This window comes from Artemia sp. Qi Xiang Cuo, chromosome 12, assembly GCF_049724085.1.
Source record: "Artemia sp. Qi Xiang Cuo chromosome 12, ASM4972408v1, whole genome shotgun sequence".
Taxonomy (NCBI): Eukaryota; Metazoa; Arthropoda; class Branchiopoda; order Anostraca; family Artemiidae; genus Artemia; species Artemia sp. Qi Xiang Cuo.
In genome coordinates this window covers 21,354,471-21,380,556 of record NC_142805.1, presented here as the reverse complement: position 1 = coordinate 21,380,556, position 26,086 = coordinate 21,354,471, and the positions used below count along the sequence as shown (strand labels likewise).

At 36.6% G+C, this 26,086-nt stretch overlaps 1 protein-coding gene across 1 annotated transcript in view; it reads left to right on the top strand.

Moving 5' to 3' along the window:
* Window positions 1–26,086, top strand: part of LOC148945889 (orexin receptor type 2-like) — a 463,622-nt gene that overhangs the window by 130,008 nt on the left and 307,528 nt on the right. The window contains exon 3 of the mRNA XM_089097767.1: window positions 1,580–1,727. Coding sequence (XP_088953893.1) covers window positions 1,580–1,727 — 148 coding nt within the window. The remainder of the gene's footprint in view (window positions 1–1,579; window positions 1,728–26,086) is intronic.

Here is a 26,086-nt window from a genome sequence, read left to right as displayed (position 1 = left end):
CAAAACCAATTCACTTGGAATTTTGGAGGTGGCTATGCAATTCGACCAAGTAAGCAGCAACGTCCAAATAAAGCATCATTGTTGGCTACTTTTTCTGTCGGAAGATAGAGGACACCACAGTATTTACCTACAAAGTTGAAAGATCCCAATGACTTAAAATTAACACTTGCGTCGAAGTTTCTTATTCTTTCTTATTCGTCTTCTTTCTTATTCACTTTTATTTTGGACTTGTTCTGATTTTCGCTTTCGCTTGTCTTCTAACAGCACAATTATTTGTTCATCAGTTTCGTTTTGCCTTTCTCTTTTCCGCACCGCACTTAAGGTGTTTTCTCAAACTAATGACCTGTCTAGATAATTTTTTCAGGTCACAAAATACCAAGATGCAAATTTTGCCCCAAAACTATGGAGCCGTTTTTGAGAAAAAAAAATTAAACATAGATACAGGCATAAAATCAAATAAATAACAAATGCTTCTCGTTTACAAAATAAAAAGTATTTATTGAATATAGATTTATATCACCTAATACGAATACATGAATTTATATATTTCTAGGTTTTTGTTCAGGAACTTCTTCTCAAACTGTCTGAAAATTTAATTTCCTTGCGTCTTCACTTTCAATCGGCATAACTGCTGAACTATTTAATCTATTCGTGATTCATCGTTGATATGAAACAGTTTTTTATTAGTTTTAGCCTAGAAGAATGATCTCTCTCCAGGAAAAGCATTATAGAAATTATTAAGAAAATTTAAATTAAAAAAAATAGGGCTTATTTCGATCGCAGCGTGGGGCCCTTACAAACATGAGGACTGATTGGACCCAATCACTCCAATTGCCCTTTTATCCGGCCTTTTTGGTGACTATTGTCAATATGTTTACTTTAATAATGTAGTACTTACTCATCCCTCTTGAACTCTCAGCCTCTTCTGTTGATATCTTTATTTACCTTTCCAGGCTTACCCTATTCTTAGGAAAAAAAGATCTCAAGAATATTCGATGTTCACATTTCCATTTTTTGTAAATTTCCTCTTTGTCTTTGGTATCAGAATCGACAATAGTAGAAAATTTTGCTTGGTCTCTAAAAAGCAGAACAGGCAGAAAAGGAGTTGCTTGGTCTCTAAAAAGCAGAAAAGGCAGAAAAGGAGTTGCTTGGTCTCTAAAAAGCAGAAAAGGCAGAAAAGGAGTTGCTTGGTCTCTAAAAAGTTTGTGTGAAACAGCATATCAGGGGCTGCAATTCACAGAACTTTAGGGTGGGAGCAAGAATTTTTCTTTTTTTTCATGAAGGAAAAGAAGTAGTGTGCAAATCAATGAGGGGAGGGGATTTGATTTTCTTTTTCAAAAAAATACCGAAACAAGCTAATTTAAAAAAATTCAGGGGTGGCAATCAAAACTAGAAAGTGATCCCCCCCCCTCCACAACGTCACCAAGTGCTATCGAAATTCTGTTCTGTGACTGTTTTGCGTTCAGTGTCTTTTGTCACTTTTTTCTTCTATGTTGTACGCCAACTCCACAATTTATTTTTCTGATATAAGTGAATGATAAATCAGTATTGTTTTTATGATTATCATTTTAATTTACAGACTGTCTCAGTAGTAGTATCAATATCGACATTAACCTGCATTGCACTGGATCGGTGGTATGCCATCTGTTATCCTCTAAAGTTTGTGTCAACAATGAAAAGGGCAAAAATTGCCATAGCATGCATTTGGATGCTTGCTCTTACATATTGTGAGTAAAGTATTTTTTTTACAATATTCATCATAACCAGAAACCTGAGTTTAAATTTTTAATAAAGAATGACTAACGGTACTTGTATGATATACGCCTTACCGCTGAAGTTGTTCTTTCACTAACGCACTATAGAATATTTTTTTTTTCGTTAGTTTCTTTCAGCTTATCGTGAGGCAAGACAAAGAAAAGTGACAGAATAGATGGAAAAAATACAAGGTGGGCTACATATTTGCACATTAGGGGGAGGGGGAGGGTAAAGTATTTGGACAGTGTGAAGTTAGAAAACAATGCTTATTACATAATATGAAGAATAATTGTACCTAAAACATTGGAAATGCAGACCCGCTATACTTTACTACCGGTTTACTTTACTTTTACTACCTACTTTACTTTACTTTATATATACTTTACTTTACTACCTACTTTTATACTTCACTACCTACTATACTTTACTTTACCAGTGATGAATCCAGAGGGGAGTGCGAGGGGGGTGCCCCCCTAGCGTAGGCAAAAGTAGTGTAATTTACTTAATTAACTCAAGTTTGCGTTAACTAAACTTGCTCCTAACGCAAGTTTATCGGATCAACCTATTTGGCCCATCCCCCTAAAAAACTTTTTTGTCGGATTAATCTATTTTACACCCCCCTATAAAAATCCTGGATGCACCCCTGCTCCCCCCCCCCCCCTAATGTGCAAATATATAGTCCAAATTTGTTTCTAAAGTATTATATTTTTATCTTAATTTGGTAGTATCTCATTAGGATTGATTGTCAGAGAAACATATTAGAAGATCTTTAGATAGGGCGTATATCAAACAAGTACCTGTCAAACTCCTCTTTTTATATGTTCTATATGTTGGTGTTTTTTCATTATGTTTTCAGTAAATTAGCGATTTATCTTTAAGGAAGCAAGATATTATATTCTGGATGCCCAAGGTATTTGTGTGCCAGTGTAAATTTACGTACAAACCGTATTGAGTTTTGATTAGTATACCAGGAAGTACTGCCGAAAGAAAATAAGCATAGTCAAACAGTTTGTGGTAACGAACTGTAAGCAAGGAGTGAACCACCTCCATAGTAACTGAAACTCTAAAAAAAAGAACATATTTTATACTAATAGATGTATCAAAAGAATTGGAGTTTTATGCCTATTTCCAATATATAAGTTTCAACAATTTTAATCTTACCCATCGAAGGTTACGAGCCTGAGAAAAATTGCCTGATTTTTCAAGAAAGGGGAAAATGCCCCCTAAAAGTGATTAAATCTTAATGGAAACCACAGCATCAGATTCAGCTTATCAGATTACCCTACAGTAGAAGTTTCAAGCGCCTATCTGGAAAAATGTTAAATTATGTATTCTCTGCCAGAAGAAATATCACGGATGCTTGTTCATTTGTTTGTTGTTTCTTTTCCCGAAGGGTGATCATACCGACCCAGTGGTCCTAGAACATCGTAAGAGAGTTCATTCAAGCTGAAATTAAAAGTTCTAGTGCCCTTTTTAAGTTAACCAAAAAATTAGAGGACAACTAAGCCCCCTCCCATGCCCCTTTTTTCTCAAAATCGTTCTATTAAAATTTTGAGATAGCCATTTTGTTCAACATAGCTGAAAGGCTGAATCACTATACGTTTGGGGATATCATGACCCTCCCACAGCCCTGGAAAAAGGTCTTTAAGTTACAAAATTTGCCTATTGCTTACACATAATATTTGTTATTGGGAGGTATGCATACACTTTTCGAGGGGAGGGGGGGGCTAGATTTTCTGCTGGCGGTATTTTCCAGTGGGATATTTTTCCATGAGGAGGGAAGTTTCCAGGGGGTGAATTTTTAAGGGGAAATTTTGAACTGGGAGAATTTGTCAGAATTACTAATTCGAAATTAGTAATTCTAATTAGTATTAGTATTACTAATACGAAATTCTTCTTATGTGTTGCTTTCTCTTTGCCGACTAGATTTTACACGTGGAGATGTTAAGGGTAATTTTCCGAGGTAAATTTTCACCAGGATTGTCTAGAGAATGAATCCTTGGGGAGAAGGGGTTTTTCAGTGGAGAAGTAGCCAGATTTCCTGGCATTAATTAAAAAACGATCAGAAACTATATAAAAAACATTTTTTTTTTTCAACTGAAAGCAAAGAGCAGCATTAAAACTTAAAATGAACAGGAATTATTACGTATATAAGGGGGGTTGCTCCTTCTCAATACCTGGCTGTTTACGATAAAGTTTGAGTTCTGTCCCAATCCTTTAAGAACGACTCCTGGAACACTATGTTCGTTTAATTAGAACAATAAGAAGGTTTTTTTTAAGTACTAAAAAACTCACTTAAAAAAAAAAAAACTTTATTTTTTTTACAAAACCTAGGGATGTTTTGTAAAAAAAAAACTTCTTAGTAAGTTTACATTGATTGGTTATCTAAAACCTATGCTTCAATAGCAAGTTATTCCCAATTTGGGTTGAAATTATTTTTGATACGATACATGTGAGAATTTGAGAAAAAAAAATCCGATTTATCAATATACAGATATCACAAAATCAGTGCCTGGAAATTTGAGCTCTATTTAGTTCGCTTTTTAATGTTACTATGTTAAAATTCCGTTCAAACGCTTAAGTACCAAACATGGTGATAATTAGACGTTGGTTGTGAAGTAAGCTAAAGTAGTATTAGAAAAAGATTCACAATCAACAATTTCAGAACTCCTCTGAAATAAATTATGGTAGACACTGGAAGCCAGTTGACAAAATGTTAGCACCCTTAAGCAGAAAATAAACTGATCTCCCTTAAATGCTCGTTTGTACCTATGCTCATTTGTACTAATGTTTGTACCCATAACCAATACTATATGTAAACAATGTGCAAAGTTCACAATTTGAAGCCCTTTCCCCTGGAACTATGGGGGATTAAATCATCCTCAAAGACTTATTTATTAGATTTTCGACTATGTTGAACAAGATGGCTATCTCGAAATTTTGATTTTGAGATAGCCTTCGGGAAAAAATGAGCGTGAGAGGGGGCCAAGTTGCCCTCCAATTTTTTGGTCACTTAAAAAGGGCACTAGAACTTTTAATTTTGCTCGAATGAGCCTTCTCACAAAATTCTACGACTACTAGATCGATACGATTACCCCTAGAAAAAACAAAAAAATAAACACACATCCGTGATCTTTCTTCTGGCAAAAAGTACAAAATTCTACATTTTTGCATATAGAAGCCTGAAACATCTCCAGTTGGGTTTTCCATTACGCTGAATATGATAGTTTGATTTTTATTAAGATTCTACCACTTTTACGGGGTTTTTCGCTCTTTTTTCGAAAATAAGGCAAATATTTTTGGGCTCGTTACTAATGATGGGTAAGACTAAGCTTGATGAAACTAATATATTTGAAATCAGCATAAAAATCCGATTCTATTGATGTGTCTACTGGTATCAAAATTTTTTTTTTAGAGTTTCGGTTACTATTGTGCCGGGTCACTCCTTACTTACAGTTCATTACTATGAACTGTTTGAAACAGAAGTTTTCAGGGGGGATTTCTTCTGGTAGATGGGGGTGTTCAGGTGTTACGTGGGAAGATCTTTCCATGAGTAGTAAGTACATATGGAATTTGCTTGCAGGTATAGGAATTTCCATGCTATTTGCTTGCAGGTATAGGACCATACTATTTGCTTGCAGGTATAGGACCATGCTCTTTGCTTGCAGGTATAGGACCATGCTATTTGCTTGCAGGTATAGGACCATGCAATTTGCTTGCAGGTATAGGACCATGCTCTTTGCTTGCAGGTATAGGAATTTCTATGTTATTTGCGTACTGCCATAGGATTATGCTATTTGCGTACTGCCCTAGCAATTTCTATGTTACTTGCGTACTGCCATAGCAATTTCAACGTTATTCTATAGAAGCTCTTCACCTTTTCAAAGAGATTCAGAGCTCCCTCACATGGCTTTCTGGATTTGCGCGGAGGTATAGCAATTTCAATGTTATTCTATAGAAGCTTATGGATATGCGTGTACTTTAACCGGTACATTGGCTTGTCAGGGTCGGTCACCTATTACTATGAACACTACTTACCCTATCAAACGGGTTTTCTAATGTGACACTCATTTTTTGCATAACATGTTATGAAGGACAAGTTTTTTTAACATAATTTACGTGGATTTTTTCTAAACAGGTATTGCCTATAACTTCTAGTTCAAATATTTTTTGATAACTTGATAGGTGATTTGAATAAAAGGAATTCAAATATTTTGTCTATGACATAGAAGCTAACTCAATTTGCGAAAAAGATATTCCATTTGCACAACTCTGATCTGATTGAATTGTCGCCGATAATGAGATGTAATCACTGCTAAGTCTTTTGTTATTGCGAAAGGGTTACCAAATTGGTGATTAAGACGGGCTTTGTCTAATTCTAGCCGGAAACTCAGAATTGATAGGAGGCAAGATCAAAAAAAGGGGTAATTAGTGATTGGATAACTTTTTAACGTGAAATCTCTGAATAAAATATTTTTGGAGAAATTATTTAAAAGGTATAGTTTATTTATTCTAAAGATAATGACGTATACCTTTCCAAAGCATGTAGAGCATTTGACGATGGAGAAATAGGGTTAAAGTGATTAGCAGTTACGAGCGATGATTCTCCTCTGGTCACTGAATTGCCTTATGTTCCTAGGTACCTTTCCAGAGCATGTACATGACGATAGAGAAAAAGGGTTGAAGTGATTAGCAATTAAGGTAACCTCAATGGCGTTTGAACAGTGTTGTCAGTTTAAAATAGAGTCTAATGTTATAGTATACTAGAAAGTTGATACTAAGAGAGATGTAGATGGCAAGAAAAGAATTTTAATAATGGATAGCTCTACCTCTCCGACATGTTCTGTATAAAACGCAAGTGGAGCTTGAACAGTGTTCTCAATTTAAAATAGTTTAACGTTATGCTATACAAAGAAGTTGATACTAAGAGAGATGTAGATGGCAAGAAAACTGTGTTTATCTGTTTGGGATGTTTATGTCTCCTTGGGCTGTTTGTGTTTCTTTGGGATGTGTGTGTCTCTTTGGGCTGTGTGTCTCTTTGGGTTGTTTGAGTTCTTTAGATCTGTTTATGTTTCTGTGGGCTGTTTGAGTCTTTTTTGTCTGTGTTTGTCTCTTTGTGGTGTTTGTGTCTCTTTGGGGTGTTTGTGTTTCTTTGGGCTATGTGTGTCTCTTTGGGCTGTTTGTGTCATTTTGATCTGTGTGTCTTTCTTTTGGATGTTTGTGTCTCTTAGGGGCCGTGTGTGTCTCTTAGGGGCGTTTGAATCTTTTTGTCTGTATGTGTCTGTCTGGGCGTTTTGTTTCTCTTTGGGCTGTGTATGTGTCTCTTTGGGCGTTGTGTGTATGTTAGGGCTGTGTGTGTCTATTTATCCTGTGTGTATGTCTCTTGGTCTGTCTGTCTATCGGTATGCTGTGTGTATATTTGGACAGTTTGTATCTTTTTGGTCTGTGTGTGTCTCTTTTGGCTTTTTGTGTTGTTTTGGGGTTTGTTTGTCTCTTTTGGACGTATGCGTCTCTTTGGGCCGTGTGCCTCTCTTTGAGCTGTATGTGTCTCTTGGGCTGTTTGAGTCATTTAGGTCTGTGTGTGTTTCTTTTGGTTGTTTGTTTCTCTTAGAGGCTATGTGTGTCTCTTTGGGCAGTGTGTGTCTCTTTGGGGTGTTTGAATCTTTTTGGTATGTATGTGTCTGTATAGGCGTTTTTTGTCTATTTTGGATGTGTGTGTGTCTATTTGGACGTTGTGTTTATATTAGGACTGTGTGTATGTATCTTTAACCTGTGTGTGTCTCTTTTGCCTGTGTGTGTCTCTTTATGCTGTGTGTCTCTTTGGGCAGTTTGAATCTTTATGGTCTGTGTGTGTCTCTTTTGGCTGTTTGTGTCGTTTTGGGCTTTGTGTCTCTCTGTTGGATGTGTTTATCTCCTTGGGCCGTGTACGTCTCTTTGAGCTGTATGTGTCTCTTTGAGCTGTATGTGTCTCTTTGGGCTGTGGGTGTCTCTTTGTGATGTGTGTCTCTTTAGGCTGTGTGTGTCTCGTTGGACTGTGTGTCTGTTTGGGGTGTCTGAGTCTTTTTGGTCTGTATGTGTCTCTTTGGGCTGTTTGAGTCTTTTACGTCTGTGTTTGTCTCTTTGGGTTGTGTTTCTCTTTGGGATGTGTGTTTCTCTTTGAGGTTTTTGTGTCTTTTGAGTCTGTGTGTCCCATTTGGTTGTATGTCTTTTTGGGGTGTTTGGGCCTTTTTGGTTTGTTTGTGTGTCACTTTGGGTTGTTTGTCTATTTTTGATCCGTGTGTGTCTCTGGGAGGTATTTGTCTATCTTTGGGCTGAGTGTGTTTCTTTGGGATATGTGTGTCTATATGAGATGTGTGTCTTTTTGTAGATTTTGAGTGTTTTTTTTATGTTTGCGTCTATATTGGCTGTTTGAGTATTTTTGGGCTGTGTTTGTCTCTTTTGGCTGTTTGTGTTTCTTTGTGCTATGTGTGTCTCTTTGGGCTGTTTGAATCATTTTGGTCTGTGTGTCTTTCTTTTGGCTTTCTGTGTATCTTAGGGGCCATGTGTGTCTCTTTGGGCTATGTGTGTCTCTTTAGGGCGTTTGAATCTTTTGGTCTGTATGTGTCTGTATGGGCGTTTTTTTTATCTTTTGGCTGTGTGTGTCTCTCTTTTGGCTTTGTGTGTCTCTTCGGGATGTTTGTGTGTCTCTTTATCCTGTGTGTGTGTCTCTTTGGGCTGTGTGTGTCTCTTTAGGCTGTGTGTCTCTGTGGGCAGTTTGAATCTCTTCGGTCTGTGTGTGTCTCTTTTGTTTTTTTGTGTCGTTTTGGGCTTTGTGTGTCTCTGTTGGATGTGTGCGTCTCTTTGGGCCGTGTGCATCTCTTTGAGCTCTATGTGTCTCTTGGGCTGTTTGATTCATTTTGATCTGTGTGTGATTCTTTTGGCTGTTTTTGTCTCTTAGAGTCCATGTGTGTCTCTTTGGGCAATGTGTGTCTATTTAGGGTGTTTTAATCTTTTTGGTATGTATGTGTCTGTATGGGCGTTTTTTGTCTCTTTGGGCTGTGTGTGTGTGTCTTTGGGCTTTTTGTGTCTTTTCGGTCTGTGTGTATTTATCTTTAGCCTGTGTATGTCTCTTTGGGCTGTGTGTCTCTTTAGGCTGTGTGACTCCTTGGGCAGTTTGAATCTTTATGGTCTGTGTGTCTGTCTCTTTTGACTGTTTGTGTCATTTTGGGCTTTGTGTCTCTCTGTTTGGATGTGTGCATCTCTTTGGGCCGTGTACGTCTCTTTGAGCTGTATGTGTCTCTTTTGGCTGTGGGTGTCTCTTTGTGATGTGTGTCTCTTTAGGCTGTGTGTGTGTCTCGTTGGACTGTGTGTCTTTTTGGGGTGTCTGAGTCTTTTTGGTCTGTATGTGTCTCTTTGGGCTGTTTGAGTCTTTTAGGTCTGTGTTTGTCTCTTTGGGTTGTGTATCTCTTTGGGCTGTCTGTGTCTTTTTTATCTGTTTGTGTCTCTTGTGAATATGTGTGTCTCTTTGTGCTATGTGTATCTTTGGGCCTGTATGTATCTTTATGGCCGTTTTTTTTCTATTTTGGTTGTGTGTGTCTTTTTGGGCTTTGTGTGTCTCTTCGGGCTGTGTGTGTCTCTTTATCCTGTGTGTGCCTCTCCTTGGGCTGTGTGGGTCACTTTAGGCTATGCGTGTCTTTTTTGACAGCTTGAATCTTTTTGGTCTGTGTTTATCTCTTTTGGCTGTTTGTGTCGTTTTGGGCTTTGTGTGTCTCTGTTGGATGTGTGCGTCTCTTTTGGCCGTGTGCATCTCTTTGAGTTGTATGTGTCTCTTGGGCTGTTTGAGTCATTTTGGTCTGTGTGTGTTTCTTTTGGCTGTTTGTGTCTCTTAGGGTCTCTTTGGGTGATGTGTGTCTCTTTGGGGTGTTTGAATCTTTTTGGCCTGTATGTGTCTGTATGGGCGTTTTTTTTGTATCTTTGGGCTGTGTGTGTGTCTCTTTGGGCTTTGCGTGTCTATTCGGGCTATGTGTTTGTCTATTTTTAATGTGTGAGTCCCTTTATACTGTGTGTCTCTTTGGTCAGTTTGAATCCTTTTGGTGTGTGTTTGTATCTTTCGACTTTTTTTGTGTCTTGTTGGGGTTTGTTTGTATCTGTTGGATTTGTGCTTCTCATTGGGCCATGTGCGTCTCTTTGAGCTGTATGTGTCTCTTTGGGCTGTGGGGGTCTCTTTGAGATGTGTGTCTCTTTAGGCCGTGTGTGTCTCGTTGGACTGTGTGTCTTTTCGGGATGTTTGAGTCTTTTTGATCTGTATGTGTCTCTTTGGGATATATGTGTCTCTTTGGGCTGTTTTGAGTCTTTTTGGACTGTGTATGTCTCTTTCGGCTGTTTGTGTTTATTTGGACTGTGGGTGTCTCTTTTGGCTGTGGGTTTGATTGGCAGAAGTATGTATTAACAAAGTTATAGTGGAGAGTAAGTTGCTAGAGAAAAATACAAGTTAATAAGGATTTTTGACCGTAAATTTTTGTAAGAAAATTATGGAAAATACAATTCGTCGGTTCATAGGTGAAACTTAAGTCCAGGTTTGGATCGAAAAATAAACTATTTCTGTAGAATCTGAGCTAATAAGGGTTTTTGACCATAAACTCTAGTTTCCTATAAGAAAATTATGGAAAATACAATTCTATCGTTCAAATGTGAAACTTAGTTCCATTCTCTGGTTCAAATGTAGAAAAACCCGTGTGGATGAGTTGAAATAAAAAAAATTTAACAAGAAATAACTGAAAAGTGTTTTGGGGGAGATGGCTTGATTGGCAAAAGGATGTATTAGCGAAGTTATAGTGGAGGGCGACAAAGTCTTTAAAGTCAAGGCTATAAGAAAAAAAAGTTCAGGATATTTTTGTAAGTTTGTAGTTTACGCACTAATATCTTATCAGTAACGGTTCTATTTGAACCTTATCCAAGTTGATCAATCAAATGTGAAACTTAGGTCCATTCTCTGGTTCAAATGTAGAAAAACCCGTGTGAGTGAGTTGAAATAAATTTTTTTTTAACAAGAAATGACTGAAAACGGTTTTGGAGGAGATGGCTTGATTGACAGAAGGATGTATTAGCAAAGTTATAGTGGAGGGCGACAATGTCTTCAAAGTCAAGGCTATAAGAAAAAAAAAGTTCCGAATATTTTTGTCGGTTTGTAGTTTACGCACTAATATCAATAACAGTAATTATTCTATTTGTACTTTCTCCAAGTTGATCAAATTGGTCTCTAAACGGTTCATTATAAAAAAATAGTTTGGGACAAGAAAAAAAAACTAAAATAATGTCGTCAAATCGTTTTCAACACTCAGAGAAGTTTTTTTTTTTTTAGTGTGTAAGTTTTTGTGGGTGCATGTGTAAGTTGTGTGTGTGTGTGTTTAAGTTTTTTTTTGTGTGTGTAAGTTTTTTTTTGTGTGTGTAAATTTTTTTTTGTGTGTGTGTGAGTCTTTATGTGTGTGTAAGTTTTTTTTTGTGTGTGTGTAATTTTTTTTGTGTGTGTTTTTGTTAGTGTGTATTTGCGTGTTTAAGATTTTTTATGTGTGTAACTTTTTGTGTCCGTGTTAATTTTTGCGTGTTTGAGTAAGTGTTTATGTGTTTGTAAGTTTTTTTGTTTTTGTTATTTTTTTTGTTTGTGTGTGTGTGTATAAGTTTGTGTTTGTGTGTGTGTCTGTGTGTGTAAATTTTTATGTGTGTGTGTAAGTTTCTGTGTGTGTGTATGGTTTTTGACAATAAACTCTAGTTTCCTATAAGAAAATTATGGAAAATACAATTCTATCGTTCAAATGTGAAACTTTTTTTTTGTTTTTGTAAGTTTTTTTTGTTTGTGTAAATTTTTTTTTGTTTGTGTTATTTTTTATGTGTTTGTAAGTTTTTTTGTGTGTTTGTTTAAGTTTTTTTTTGTGTGTATATAAGTTTTTGTGTGCGTGTGTAAGTTCTTATGTGTATGTAAGTTTTTGTGTTTGTGTAAATTTTTGTGTGTGTGTGTAAGTTTTTGTGGGTGTGGATGTTTTTGTGTTTGTGTAAGTTTTTTTTTGTGTGTCTTAGTTTTTGTGTGTGTGTGTGCGTGTAAGTTTTTTTGTGTGTTTGTAAGTTTCTGTGTGTGTGTGTAAGTTTTTGCGTGTGTGTATTAAAAATATTTTTGGTTTATCGACCAAGTGGTACTAAAATATCGTAAGAGGGCTCATTTGACTGGAAATTAAAAGTTCTAGTGCCATTTTTAAGTGACCAAAAAGATTGGATGGTAACTACGCCGCCTCTCACGCCTCTTTTTTCCGTAATCGTGCAGACAAAATTTGACACGACACACAAACAGAGTCTTAGTGAGAGAGATATCCAAAAAGTTGGGTTGATCTAGGTTCACTTAGAGTGGCGCGCCACTCTAAGTGCCCTCTTACGATATTTTAGTACCACTAGGTCGATAGACCAAAAATATTTTGAATACACACACGCAAAAACTTACACACAAACACACACAGAAACTAACACACACACATAAAAACTTACGCACACAGAGGCACACACACACACAAACAAACTTACACACACAAACAAAAAATAACATAAGCACAAAAACATACAAAAACTCAAAAACTTGCACATACACAAAAAATTACACACACACAAAAACTAACACACACATAAAAACTAACATACACACAAAAAAACTTACACACACAAAAAAACTCACACACACAAAAAAAATTTTAAACACAAAAAAAAAAACTTACACACAAAAAAAAAAAGTTTCACATTTGAACGATAGAATTGTATTTTCCATAATTTTCTTATAGGAAACTAGAGTTTATGGTCAAAAACCATACACACACACACACAAACTTACACACACACATAAAAACTTACACACACAAACACAAACACACACAAACTTACACACACACACACAAAAAAAACTTACACAAACACAAAAAATTACACACCCACAAAAACTAACACACACACACAAAAACTTACACACACATAAAAAATTACACACACACACACAAAAACTTACACACACACAAAAAAAACTTAAACATACACAAAAAAAAACTAACACACACATAAAAATTCACACACACACAAAAAAAAATTTACACACACAAAAAAAAACTTACACGCACAAAAAAAAAATTAAACACACACACACACAAAATAAACATACACACACAAATAATAACAAACAAAAAAAAAAAAAATTATCTTAGTGTTTAAAATGATTTCATGGCATTATTTTAGTTTTTTTTTCTTGTCCCAAACTATTTTTTTTATCATGAACCGTTTAGAGACCAATTTGCTCAACTTGGAGAAAGTTAAAATAGAATCATTACTGATATTCATGTTAGTGCGTAAACTACAAACCGACAAAAATATTCGGAACTTTTTTTTTCTTATAGCCTTGACTTTGAAGACATTGTCGCCCTCCACTATAACTTCGCTAATACATCCTTCTGTCAATCAAGCCATCTTGATAGAATTGTATTTTCCATAATTTTCTTATAGGAACCTAGAGTTTATGGTCAAAAACCTTTATTAGCTCAGATTCTAGATAAAATGTCTAATTTTCGACCCGTATCGGGACTTAAGTTTGCCCTATGAACCGATGAATTGTATTTTCCATAATTTTTTTGCAAAAGTTTACGGACAAAAATCGTTATTAAATTAGATTTTTCTCTAGCAACTCTCTCTCCACTATAACTTCGTTAATACATACTTCTGCCAATCAACCCCACAGCCCAAAGAAAAACCCACAGTCCAAAGAAACACAAACAGCCGAAAGAGACATGCACAGTCCAAAAGGACTCAAAACAGCCCAAAGAGACACACATATCCCAAAGAGACACATACAGACCAAAAAGACTCAAACATCCCGAAAAGACACACAGTCTAACGAGACACACACGGCCCTAAAGAGACACACATCACAAAGAGACCCCCACAACCCAAAGAGACACTTACAGCTCAAAGAGACGCACATGGCCCAAAGAGACGCACACATCCAACAAAGACACACAAAGCCCAAAACGACACAAAAACAGTCATAAGAGACACACACAGACCAAAAAGATTCAAACTGACCAAAGAGACACACAGCCTAAAGAGACACACACAGGCTAAAGAGACATACACACAGCCCTAAGAGACACAAAAAGCCCAAAGAGACACACACACAGCCCAAAGTGACAAAAAAACGCCCATAGAGACACATACATGCCAAAAAGATTCAAACACCCCAAAGAGACACACATAGCCCAAAGAGACACACATGGCCCCTAAGAGACACAACCAGCCAAAAGAAACACACACAGACCAAAATGACTCAAACAGCCCAAGAGACACATACAACTCAAAGAGATGCAAACGGCCAAAAGAAACAAACACATCCAACAGAGACACACAAAGCCCAAATTGACACAAACAGCCAAAAGAGATACACACAGACCAAAAAGATTCAAGCTGTCAAAAAAGAGACACACAGCCTAAAGAGACACACACACCCCAAAGAGACACACACACCGGCTAAAGAGACACACACAGCCCGAATATACACACAAACCCCAAAAACACACACACACCCCAAAGAGACAAAAAACGGCCATACATACACATACAGGCCCAAAGAGACACAGAGCCCAAAGAGACACACACCGCCTCAAGAGACACAAACAGCTCAATGAGACACAGACAGCCCAAAGAGAAACACAACCCAAAGAGACAAACACAGACCTAAAAGACTCAGACACCCCAAAAAGACACACAGTCCAACGAGACACACACACAGCCTAAAGAGACACACATCACAAAGAGACACCCACAGCACAAAGAGACACATACAGCTCAAAGTGACGTACACGGCTGAAAGAGATACACACATTAAACAGAGAAACACAAAGCCCAAAACAACACAAACTGTCAAAAGAGACACACACACAGAACATAAAGATTCAAACTGCCCAAAGAGACACACAGCATAAAGAGACACACACAGCCCAAAGACACACACACAGGATAAAGATACAAACACACAGCCCTAAGACACAAAAAAAGCCAAAACAGACACACACACACCCAAAAGACAAAAAAAACGCCCATACAGACACATACATACCAAAAAGATTCAAACACCCTAAAGAGACACACATTCCCCAAAGAGACACACATGGCCTCTAAGAGACACAAATAGCCAAAATAAACACACACATACCAAAATGACTCAAACAGCCCAAGATACACATACAGCTCAAAGAAATGCACACGGCCCAAAGAGACGCACACATCCAACAGATACACACACAGCCCAAAACGACAAAAAAAAAGCCAAAAGAAACACACACAGACCGAAAAGATTCAAACTGACCAAAGAGATACACAGACTAAAGAGACACACACAGCCCAATGAGACACACACACAGTCTAAATAGACACACACATCCCGAAGAGACACACAAAGCCAAAAGATAGACACACACAGCCAAAAGAGACAAAAAACGCCCATACAGACACATACAGACCAAAAGATTCAAACGCCCCAAAGAGACACACATAGCCCAAAGAGACACACACGGCCCCTAAGAGACACAGACAGCCAAAAGAAAGACACACAGACCAAAATGATTCAAACAACCCAAAGAGACACACATAGCCCAAAGACACACAAACAGCCCAAAGAGACACACACAGCCCAAAAATACTCAAACAGCCCAAAGAGACACAAACAGATCAAAAAGACTCAAACAGTCCAACGAGACACACAGCCCAAAGAGACGCACAAAGCCCAAAGAAACACACATAGCCCAAAGAAACACACAAAGCCAAAAGAAAGAAACACAGACCAAAGAGAGTCAAACAGCCCAAAGAGACACACGAACAGACCAAAAAGACTCAAACAGCCCAAAGAGACACATAGCCCAAAGAGACACACATAGCCTCAAGAGACACAAACAGCTCAAAGAGACACAGACAGCCCAAAGAGAAACACAACCCAAAGAGACAAACACAGACTTAAAAGACTCAAACAGCCCACAGAGACACAAACAGACCAAAAAGACTGAGACAACTCAAAAAGACATACAGTCCAAAGGGAAACACACAGCCTAAAGAGACACACATCACAAAGAGATACCCACAGCCCAAAGAGGCGCATAAAGCTCAAATAGACTCATACAGCTAAAAGAGACTAACACGGCCCAAGGAAATACACACATCCAACAGAGAAACATACAGCCCAAAACGACACAAACATCCAAAAGAGGCACACACAGACCATAAAGATTCAAACTGCCCAAAGAGACACACAGCCTAAAGAAACACACACAGGCCAAAGAGACATACACACAGTCCGAAGAGACACAAAAAGTCCAAAGAGACACACAAACCTCCAAAAGAGACAAAAAACCACCATACAAACACATACATACCAAAAAGATTCAAACACCCCAAAGAGACACACATTGCCCAAAGAGACACACATAGCCTCTAAGAGAAACAAACAGCCAAAAGAAACACACACAGACCTAAATGAATCAAACAGCCCAAGAGACACATACAGCTCAAAGAGATGCACACGGCCCAAAGAGACGCACACATCCAACAGGGACACACAAAGCCGAAAACAACACAAAAAGCCAAAAGAGACACACGAAGACCAAAAAGATTCAAACTGCCCAAAGATACACACAGCCTAAAGAGACACACACAGACCAAAGAGACACACACACAAGCTAAAGAGACACACCCAGCCCTAAGAGACACAAAAAGCCCAAATAGACACAAACACTGTCAAAAGATAAAAAACACGCCCATACAGACAAATACACACAAAAATATTCAAACTACCCAAAGAGACACACACGGTTCCTAAGAGACACAAACATCCAAAAGAAAGACACACAGATCAAAATGACACACACAGCCCAAAGAGACACACATAGCCCAAAGAAACACAAACACCCCAAAGAGACAAAAACACCCCAAAGAGACAAACACAGACCAAAAAGACTCAAACAGCCCAAAGAAACATAAACAGATCAAAAAGACTCAAACACCCCAAAGAGACACACAGCCCAAAGAGACACACACAGCCCAAAGAAACACAAACAGCCCAAGGAGACATAAACATCCCAAACAGATAAACACAGTTTTCTTGCCATCTACATCACTCTTAGTATCAACTTCTTTGTATAGCATAACGTTAAACTATTTTAAATTGATAACACTGTTCAAGCTCCACTTGCGTTTTATACAGAACACGTCGGAGAGGTAGAGCTATCCATTATTAAAATTCTTTTCTTGCCATCTACATCTCTCTTAGTATCAACTTTCTAGTATACTATAACATTAGACTCTATTTTAAACTGACAACACTGTTCAAATGCCATTGAGGTTACCTTAACTGCTAATCACTTTAACCCTTTTTCTCTATCGTCAAGTACATGCTCTGGAAAGGTACCTAGGAGCATAAGGCAATTCAGTGACCAGAGGGGACTCCTCGCTCGTAACTGCTAATCACTTTAACCCTATTTCTCCATCGTCAAATGCTCTACATGCTTTGGAAAGGTATACGTCATTATCTTTAGAATAAATAAGCTATACCTTTTAAATAATTTCTCCAAAAATATTTTATTCAGAGATTTCACGTTAAATAGTTATCCAATCACTAATTACCCCTGTTTTTATCTTGCCTCCTATCAATTCTGAGTTTCCGGCTAGAATTAGACAAAGCCCGTCTTAATCACCAATTTGGTAACCCTTTCGCAATAACAAAAGACTTAGCAGTGATTACATCTCATTATCGGCGACAATTCAATCAGATCAGAGTTGTGCAAATGGAATATCTTTTTCGCAAATTGAGTTAGCTTCTATGTCATAGACAAAATATTTGAATTCCTTTCATTCAAATCACCTATCAAGCTATCAAAAATTATTTGAACTAGAAGTTATAGGCAATACCTGTTTAGAAAAAATCCACGTAAATTATGTCAAAAAAACTTGTCCTTCATAACATGTTATGCAAAAAATGAGTGTCACATTAGAAAACCCGTTTGATAGGGTAAGTATTGTTCGTTGTAATAGGTGACCGACCCTGACAAGCCAATGTACCGGTTAAACTACACGCATATCCATAAGCTTCTATAGAATAACATTGAAATTGCTATAGCTTCGCGCAAATCCAGAAGGCCATGTGAGGAAGCTCTGAATCTCTTTGAAAAGGTGAATAGCTTTTATAGAATAACATTGAAATTGCTATGGCAGCACGCAAATAACATAGAAATTGCTAGGGCAATACGCAAATATCATAAACCTATGGCTGAACGCAAATAACATAGAAATTGCTATACCTGCAAGCAAATAGCATGGTCCTATAGCTGCAAGCAAATAGCATGGTCCTATACCTCCAAGCAAATAGCATGGTCCTATACCTGCAAGCAAATAGCATGGTCCTATATCTGCAAGGAAATAGTATGGTCCTATACCTGCAAGGAAATAGTATGGAAATTCCTATACCTGCAAGCAAATTCCATATGTACTTACTACTTCCATGGAGGAAATTTTCATGGGGGAAGGGACATTGCTATGAAGACGGTGCCGGATTTCCCATCATTATTTAAGAAAACGATCAGAAATAAAATTTAAGAAAAAAACAATTTCTTCAACTGAAAGTAAGGAGCAAAATCAAAACTTAAAACGAACAGAAATTATTACGTATATGATTGGGTTCGCCCCCTAGTCATTAACTTGCTCTTTACGCTAAAGTTTTTTTGTGCTTTCATCGGACTATTTATTCTAATTAACGGCCTTTGTGATTAAGGGGTCATTCTTAAGGAATCGGAACAAAATTTGAACTTTAGCGTAAGGAGCGAGGTATTGACTAAGGGGTGAACTCCCTAATGTACGTAATAAAATATACAAATATTGAAGTTCGTTACGTAAGTTACGTCAGAACAAAATTTAGCAAAAAAAACTAAAATTAATATGCAAATTTCGTTTTAATTATTCACGCACGGTGAGCCAAAATCAAAGCTGCATTAATACAAAATTCAGAAATTAAATATATATATATATGTAAAGTTTTTTTTTACTGAAAGCAAGAAACGACATTAAAACTTAAAACGAACAGAAATTATTCCGTATATGAAAGGGGCTATCCGCTCCTCAACGCCTCACTCTTTAAGCTGAAGTTTTTTTTTAAAATAAAGTTTTGAGACAGAGTCAAACCTTAGCGTAAAGAGCAAGACGTTGAGGAGAGGAAAGCCCCTTTCACATACGGAATAATTTCTGTTCGTTTTAAGTTTTAATGTCGCTCCTTACTTTCAGTTAAAAAAAAACGTTTTTTTTTATTTAATACCCATAAGAATCTGTAGGCAATTTCTCTGGAAAACATCTAGCAAATTTTCATTCGTTTTTCGGAGCGCCCATGCTTCAAAACCATATTTTACAACCGTCATCACTATAGCTTCTAATGATCTTATCTTGGTTTGCAGACTAATCTTTCTGGGTTTTTTTTTTCAAATTAATTTCAACAGTGAAAAACACCCTGAGTCTTGGCTATTCTACTTTTAGCATCTTCACCGCTCCCATTAACTGTACGGTTACCACGTTCACTATTAACATTAACGAGGTCGAAGCCGCAGGCCGAGACCGAGTCCGTTGATTTTTGAATTAAAATAAGCTTCGTGGATTGTGATGAAGAAGTTAAGAACCATGGCTAATTTGAGAAAAAGCTAAGACAGATAGTCTGAATGAGAAGCAAAGCTGGCATAAGTATTTTTCAGGATTGCATAAAAATGATGTTACTTCACTTGTTGATGGATACTGTATCATCCATCCTAGGGTAGAACTAAGGTAAATAGTCATGGAATAAGGATAATTTAAATAGTTTATGAGTTGCTATTAGCCATTTGAAGGCAATTGGAGACACCAAATAAAAGGTTTTCAAAGATTTATGACTGAATATTTCCACAGGACTTGGAAGACAATTGGTTAATTGAGATTGCTCTTATTATATGAGATTTGCCTGCTGGAAAAGCGTACTGGAATTGCAATGGGGATGATCGCGATTTTTGGGCTGACTCATAACGAAAATCTCTACTAGACTTGCGTGCAAAATTGGGGCTGAATTTGCACCGGATCTGATGGTGTAATTTTATTTAGATTCCCTGACTTTTAGGGGGTGTTGTTCCCTTTTTTTTTTAAATCAGTAATTTTCTCAGACTCGAAGCTTTTGATGGGTATCACTAAGCTTAATGAATCTTATATATTTGGAGTCTACATAATAAGGATATCCTTTTGATCCATCTGTTGATATCAAAATTCCGTTTTTTAAGTTTCGGTTATTAATGAGCCGCGTCACTTCTTACTTACAGTTCGTTACCACGAACTGTTTGATACTATCAAGGTAGGCTGACGTTGATGACGGTGGTGACGTTACCCAACATCACCTTTTCATCTTCTTCCTACCCTTAGCGACTTAGTCTTCTTAACATTAATTTTCAAGCCTATTCTAGCACCCTGAACTCGTAAAACCTCCAAAAGTTCATTCATTTTACTCACACTTTCATCTTAAACCATCAGCGTAGCCTAAGTCCAGGAAAGTTAACTCCTCATTTAATACGAAACCAGCGGCTAACCTCATTTCCTACCTTAACCGCAGCAGTGTTTTTCTCGTATATAGCACTAATCACTTAAATGTGTTTGTCTGGTATCAAACAGTTTGTGGTAACGAACTGTAAGTAAGGAGCAACCTAAATTCACCGGGTTTTTCCTAAAGTCACCGGATCAATATTTTGAGATAGCCCTCTTGTTCAGCATAATCGAAAAATCTAATAACTATGTCTTTGAGGAAGACTTAATCCCCTGCAGTCCTCGGGGAAAGAGTTGCATTTTATGGACTTTACCCATTGTTACATATAGTATTGGTTATTGGGACGTGTACATACGTTCTCAGGGGGATTTTTTCTTCTTGTGGGGATCGGGGGAGGGGATTATGTGGCAGGATCTCTCCATGAAGGAATTTTCATGGGAGATGAGAACTTTCATGTAGGGGGGCACCGGCTTTCCCAGCATTATTTTAAAAACGATCAGGAATTAAATTTAAAAAAATAAGTTTTTTCAACTGAAAGTAAGGAGCAACATTAAAACTTAAAACAAACATAAATTATTACGTATATGAGGGGTTCACCCCCTCGTCAATACCTCGCTCTTTACGCTAAAGTTTTTTAAATAATTACAAAAGAGCTATTTATTCTAATTAAATAGCCTTTGTGATTCAGGGGTCATTCTTAATAGATTGGAATAGAATTCGAACTTTAGCGTAAAGAGAGAGGTATTGACGAGGGGGTAAACCCCCTCATATACGTAATAATTCTTGTTCATTTTAAGTTTTAATGTTGCCCATTATTTTCAGTTGAAAAAACTTGTTTTTTTATTTAATACCACACAAGAATTTAAAAAAAATGAAATTAGTATAGAATTTCAATTGAGAAACTGAAATTGCCAAAGAATTGAAAGTCTCAAAACTGAAACTCCTTGCTATATTTCTCATTTAGTCTTAATACGCTCATGTTGCAAATTTAGTCTCATTTTTTGTCAACACTGGAGTCAATATCGCGACAAAATAGCATTGATAACTTTAAAAAGTCGGAACTATTGCTAGTGTTGAAAAAACTATTAACTCTATCTAGCGTCTAGTGACATTTGGAATTATTTTAAGCTTTGCAATCGTATTTCTGTCAAGGAACTGAGATCACCCACTTATTACTACCTTAATTTTACTAATTATACTAACTACTTTCTTATTATTATAGTTATTACTCTTCTTATTACGTTACATTTTATTATTACTATTTTTTCTTATTATTACACTAAAAATGCCAAATGTTGCCAAACACTAGATGGCGTTGATAGCGTTAGTAGCCATACTCTTTGGTTTGAGTCAGAATACTAGATTTCTAACAGGTTTCCCTTGAATTTTATGAGAAGATTCATGGTGCCAAGCTGCTAAAAACTTACGGCCTGATGTCTCACTAGTCACCTATTTACCCAGGTTTCCTCCCTAGAGTGTTGTCTCTTCAGTTTCTTTTTAAGCGAGTAAATAGATGGTTTTTCAGAAATAATATCTCTTGGGAGACTATTCTCAATGGAGATACGCTACAAAGCCAAGCTTCAAGTACGCTATGAGATAAAATGTTCCAGTTTTCTGACGAAATTTTACCTTAAAGATACTTGCAGTATACTTATAGTATCCTCTATCAGTTTCCATGGCAGAGATGAAAATACTAGAATAAAGTGAAAGGCAAGCATCTTTTTTTCACTAATATCCTTATCCTTTCTCAGAATTTTTTTTTTTAGCACTGTTTCTTTTGTGATGATTAGTTCTAAATTCACGGAGATTTCTTATTGTGTCGTGTCAATAAATGTCCCTTTACTTTTGCTTAGATCCCTTAGAGATAACTTATTATTCTTCTTATTATGTTCCATTTTATTAGTACTAATTTTTCTTATTATTACACTAAAAAATGTCAAGTGTTGACAAACGATAGATGGCGTTGAAAGCGCTGTCAGCCATACTCTTTGGTTTGAGTCAGAATAACTACTAGATTTCTAACAAGTTTTCCTTTAATTTTATGACAGGATTAAATTTTTAATTTTATAAGACAAGATTTAATTTTATAAACAAGGAGTTTTGACAATTTGAAAAAAATGACAATTGACCCGGGAAATATGGTCCAATCATAAACCGAAATATACCAGAAGCTTTGTATTGTACTATGAATTGTCGAAATGTACCGCATTGTACGAGGACCTCTGAATTATACTTAAATTATACAATAGCAATGTGTTGGTAATGCTGGTGCGGGATGTCCTCTTTTGTAGGTAATTAAATAAGAAAAAACAAGTTTTTTTTTTACTGAAAGTAACGAACGACGTTAAAACTTAAAACGAACAGAAATTATTCCCTATATGAAAGGGGCTGTCCTCTCCTCAACGCCTCGCTCTTTACGCTAGTTTTTTATAGTTAAAAAAAAATAGAGTTGTGAGAAAGTCAAACTTTAGCCTAAAGAGCGAGGCGTTGAAGAGGGGACAGTCCCTTTCATATACGGAATAATTTCTGTTCGTTTTAAGTTTTAACGTCGTCCCTTAATTTCAGTTCAAAAAAAATATTTTTTTTTAATTTAATTTTTGAACGTTTTTGAATTAATGCAGATTTTGATTTCAGCTTTTCGTACATGAATAATTAAAACAAAATTTTTATATTAATTTTACTTTTATTTGGTTAAATGGATTTCTCGAAACTTCTTTAATTTTATTTACGAACGTTTTTATTAGTAATAAATATACATAACTTACGTAACGAACTTCTATATTCGTATATTTTTAACGTATATTAGGGGGTTCGCTTCTTAGTCAATACCTCTCTCTTTAAGCTAAAGTTCAAATTTTGTTCCAATTCTTTAAAAATGACCCATTAATCACAAAGGCCGTTTTTTAGAATAAATAGCTCTTATGAAAGTACTAAAAAATATTTGGCGTAAAGAGCGTTCTGTTCATTTTAAGTTTTGATGTTGTTCCTTACTTTCAGTTGAAAAATCTGTTTTTTTATATTTAATTTCTGATCTTTTTTTAAATAATGCTTGAAAATTCGGTGCCCCCTTCATAGCAATGTCCCTTCCCCCATGAAAACTTCCTTCATGGAAAAATCCTCCCACATAACCCCCGACCAGTCCCCCCCCCCCTACCCGAAAAAAATCTTCCCTGAAAACGTCTGTATATTCCCCATTAACCAATACTATATGTTAACATTGGATAAAGTTCATAACTTTCAGCTATCCCCCGGGGACATCGGGGGTTTAAGTCATCCTAAAAGACATAGTTATCATATTTTTGACCATGCTCAACAAAATGGCTATCTCAAAATTTTGATCGCGTGACTTTGGGAAAAAATGAGCGTGGGAGGGATCATAAATGCCCTCCATTTTTTTGGTCTTTTGAAAAGGGCACTAGAACTTTGAATTTCCATTCAAATGAGCTCTCCCACGATTTTCTAGGACCACTGGGTCGATACCATCACCCCTGGAAAGAAAACAACAAAAAAAAACAAATAAACACGCATCCGCGATCTTTCTTCTGGCAAAAAATGCAAAATTCCGCATTTTTGTAGATAAGAGCTTGAAACCTCTACAGTAGGGTTCTCTAATACGCTGAATATGATGGTGTGATTTTTATTCAGGTTCTATAGCTCTTAAGGGGTCTTTTCCCCTTTTTTGAAAATGAGGCAAATTTTTTCAGGCTCCTAACTCTTGATGGATACGATTAAACTTAATGGAAGTTAAATATTTGAAATCAGCATAAAAATTTGATTCTTTTGATGGATCTATTGGTATTAAATTTCCGTTTTTTGGAGTTTCGGTTACTGTTGAGCCGGGTCGCTCCTTACTTACAGTTCGTTACCACGAACTGTTTAAAAAATTCAAATGAATCTACTGAAAAAAATGTGCATTTTTCAGTTTAATATGCATATGCTGATATTTTTTCATTAAAATCCTTACCTAATTTTTGATTTCTTAAAGTTATAAAAGTGAAAACATTTAAAAGAATTTTTTCAGTAAAGTGAAAATTATATTCTGGCTCAAGAAATCATAGAGTTTAGAACCCTACTCAGATTAATTTCTGCTCTTTTTGAGTTTTCCTTATTTTAATTTCTGTTTGTTTGGATTTTATTTATTTATTAATACTTATTTGTGGTAGTTGTATGCTTGATAGATTATTTGATTCTATTTTTGTTCATTTTTGGTTTAATGGAGTTCTTTACTTTTTTGTGAAAAATTTTCTCTGGTGCGTAACTTTTGATGGATAGGACTTAAATTGATGAAACTTATACATGTGAAATCAGCAATAAACTCTGATTCTTTTGATATATCCATTGGTATCAAAATCCCGTTTTCTAGAGTTTCGGTTACCATTGACCCGGTTCGGTCCTTACTTACAGTTCGTTACCACGAACTGTTTGATTCAACCGTATCATATTTCTGCGTTTTTGCCGTATCGATTTGGTAAAAGGAGATACAAGTAGATATAATTGTCGGAGGGAAGGTAGTGGATGTGCAGGCAGGTAGAAATTAGGCATTGATAGCACACTAAATCTCTCATTGAGAGGTTATGAAGTAAGAAGACTGAACACACAATTCAGGCTTGAAACCCCAATTTGGATCCTACAGAGCAGTTCCAGTAGGGTTTTGGGGTCCTTGCTGAAAACGGCCATCATTATTTGTTAATAGGCCTTTTTATGGCTTTTACATAGCAAAAATTGAGTTGAACGGGAACAAATTCTTAGAACAAAGAATTTTGGATGTATTGAAACTGGCAATCTAGGCATCGGACCATTTTATACCTCCAGGAGATTTAATTGCAGGGGATAAGGGAGCTTTCTTAGGGTCTCCCTGTTTACAGACATCGACATGGACCGTGGCAATGATATCAAAACGGTGTAAAGACTTAATGAGATCGTCTTGTGTGTCTTTGTTATACGCCACGAAAAGTTTGAGCCCAAAATTACTACCGTGATGAAACCTAGCCTTTGCTACAAACTCACTGGAGGTAAATTTATCGACAACTACACAGAAAGTACGATTGCTTAAAAAAAAATCTCAAGAACCTCAAGTAGAAGACGAAAAATTATATCAGCTTGGATTTTTTTTCGAAAGATTCTTATGCCAAACTCTGTCGAAAGCTTCTGCAATATAAAAGAGAAAAAACACCCTAATATCGTACTCTTGGGTCAGAAGTTCAACCCACTTTTGAGGCTGGGACCCATACTATTTATTTTGTACTAAGGGTAATTGAGTCCAGGTACTTGTAAAAAGTTTGATTTGGAGTGTGTATCATAGGCAGCGCGCTAGCGCTGCCTAAGTAAAGAACAATATGGGCACAATGTTTTTTTTTGTTTTTCTCCATACCCGGGCACTTCGTATCGAAAGAGTTTCGTAGAAACTTCGAAAAGGGCTCAATCGATTGGAAATTGGAGTGGCTAGTGCCCTTTTTAATAGTCGAAAGTGATTGGAGGGAAACTAGCCACCCCCCCCCCGCATCTATCATTCCTCCAAACACATCTATTCAAAATTTTTAAATAGCCATTTTGTTCAGCGTAGTTGATTTTCAGATAGAAAATATGTTTCTGAGGAGGACACTCCCCCACAACCCTCAAAGCAAGGGTTTTAAGCTATGCCCTGGGGATATATAAGGTTTTTATAGAAGGTGTTGTCGTAGAAACTTCAAAACAGGCTGATTCGATTGGTAATTCAAAGGACTAGTACCCTTTTTAATAGTCAAA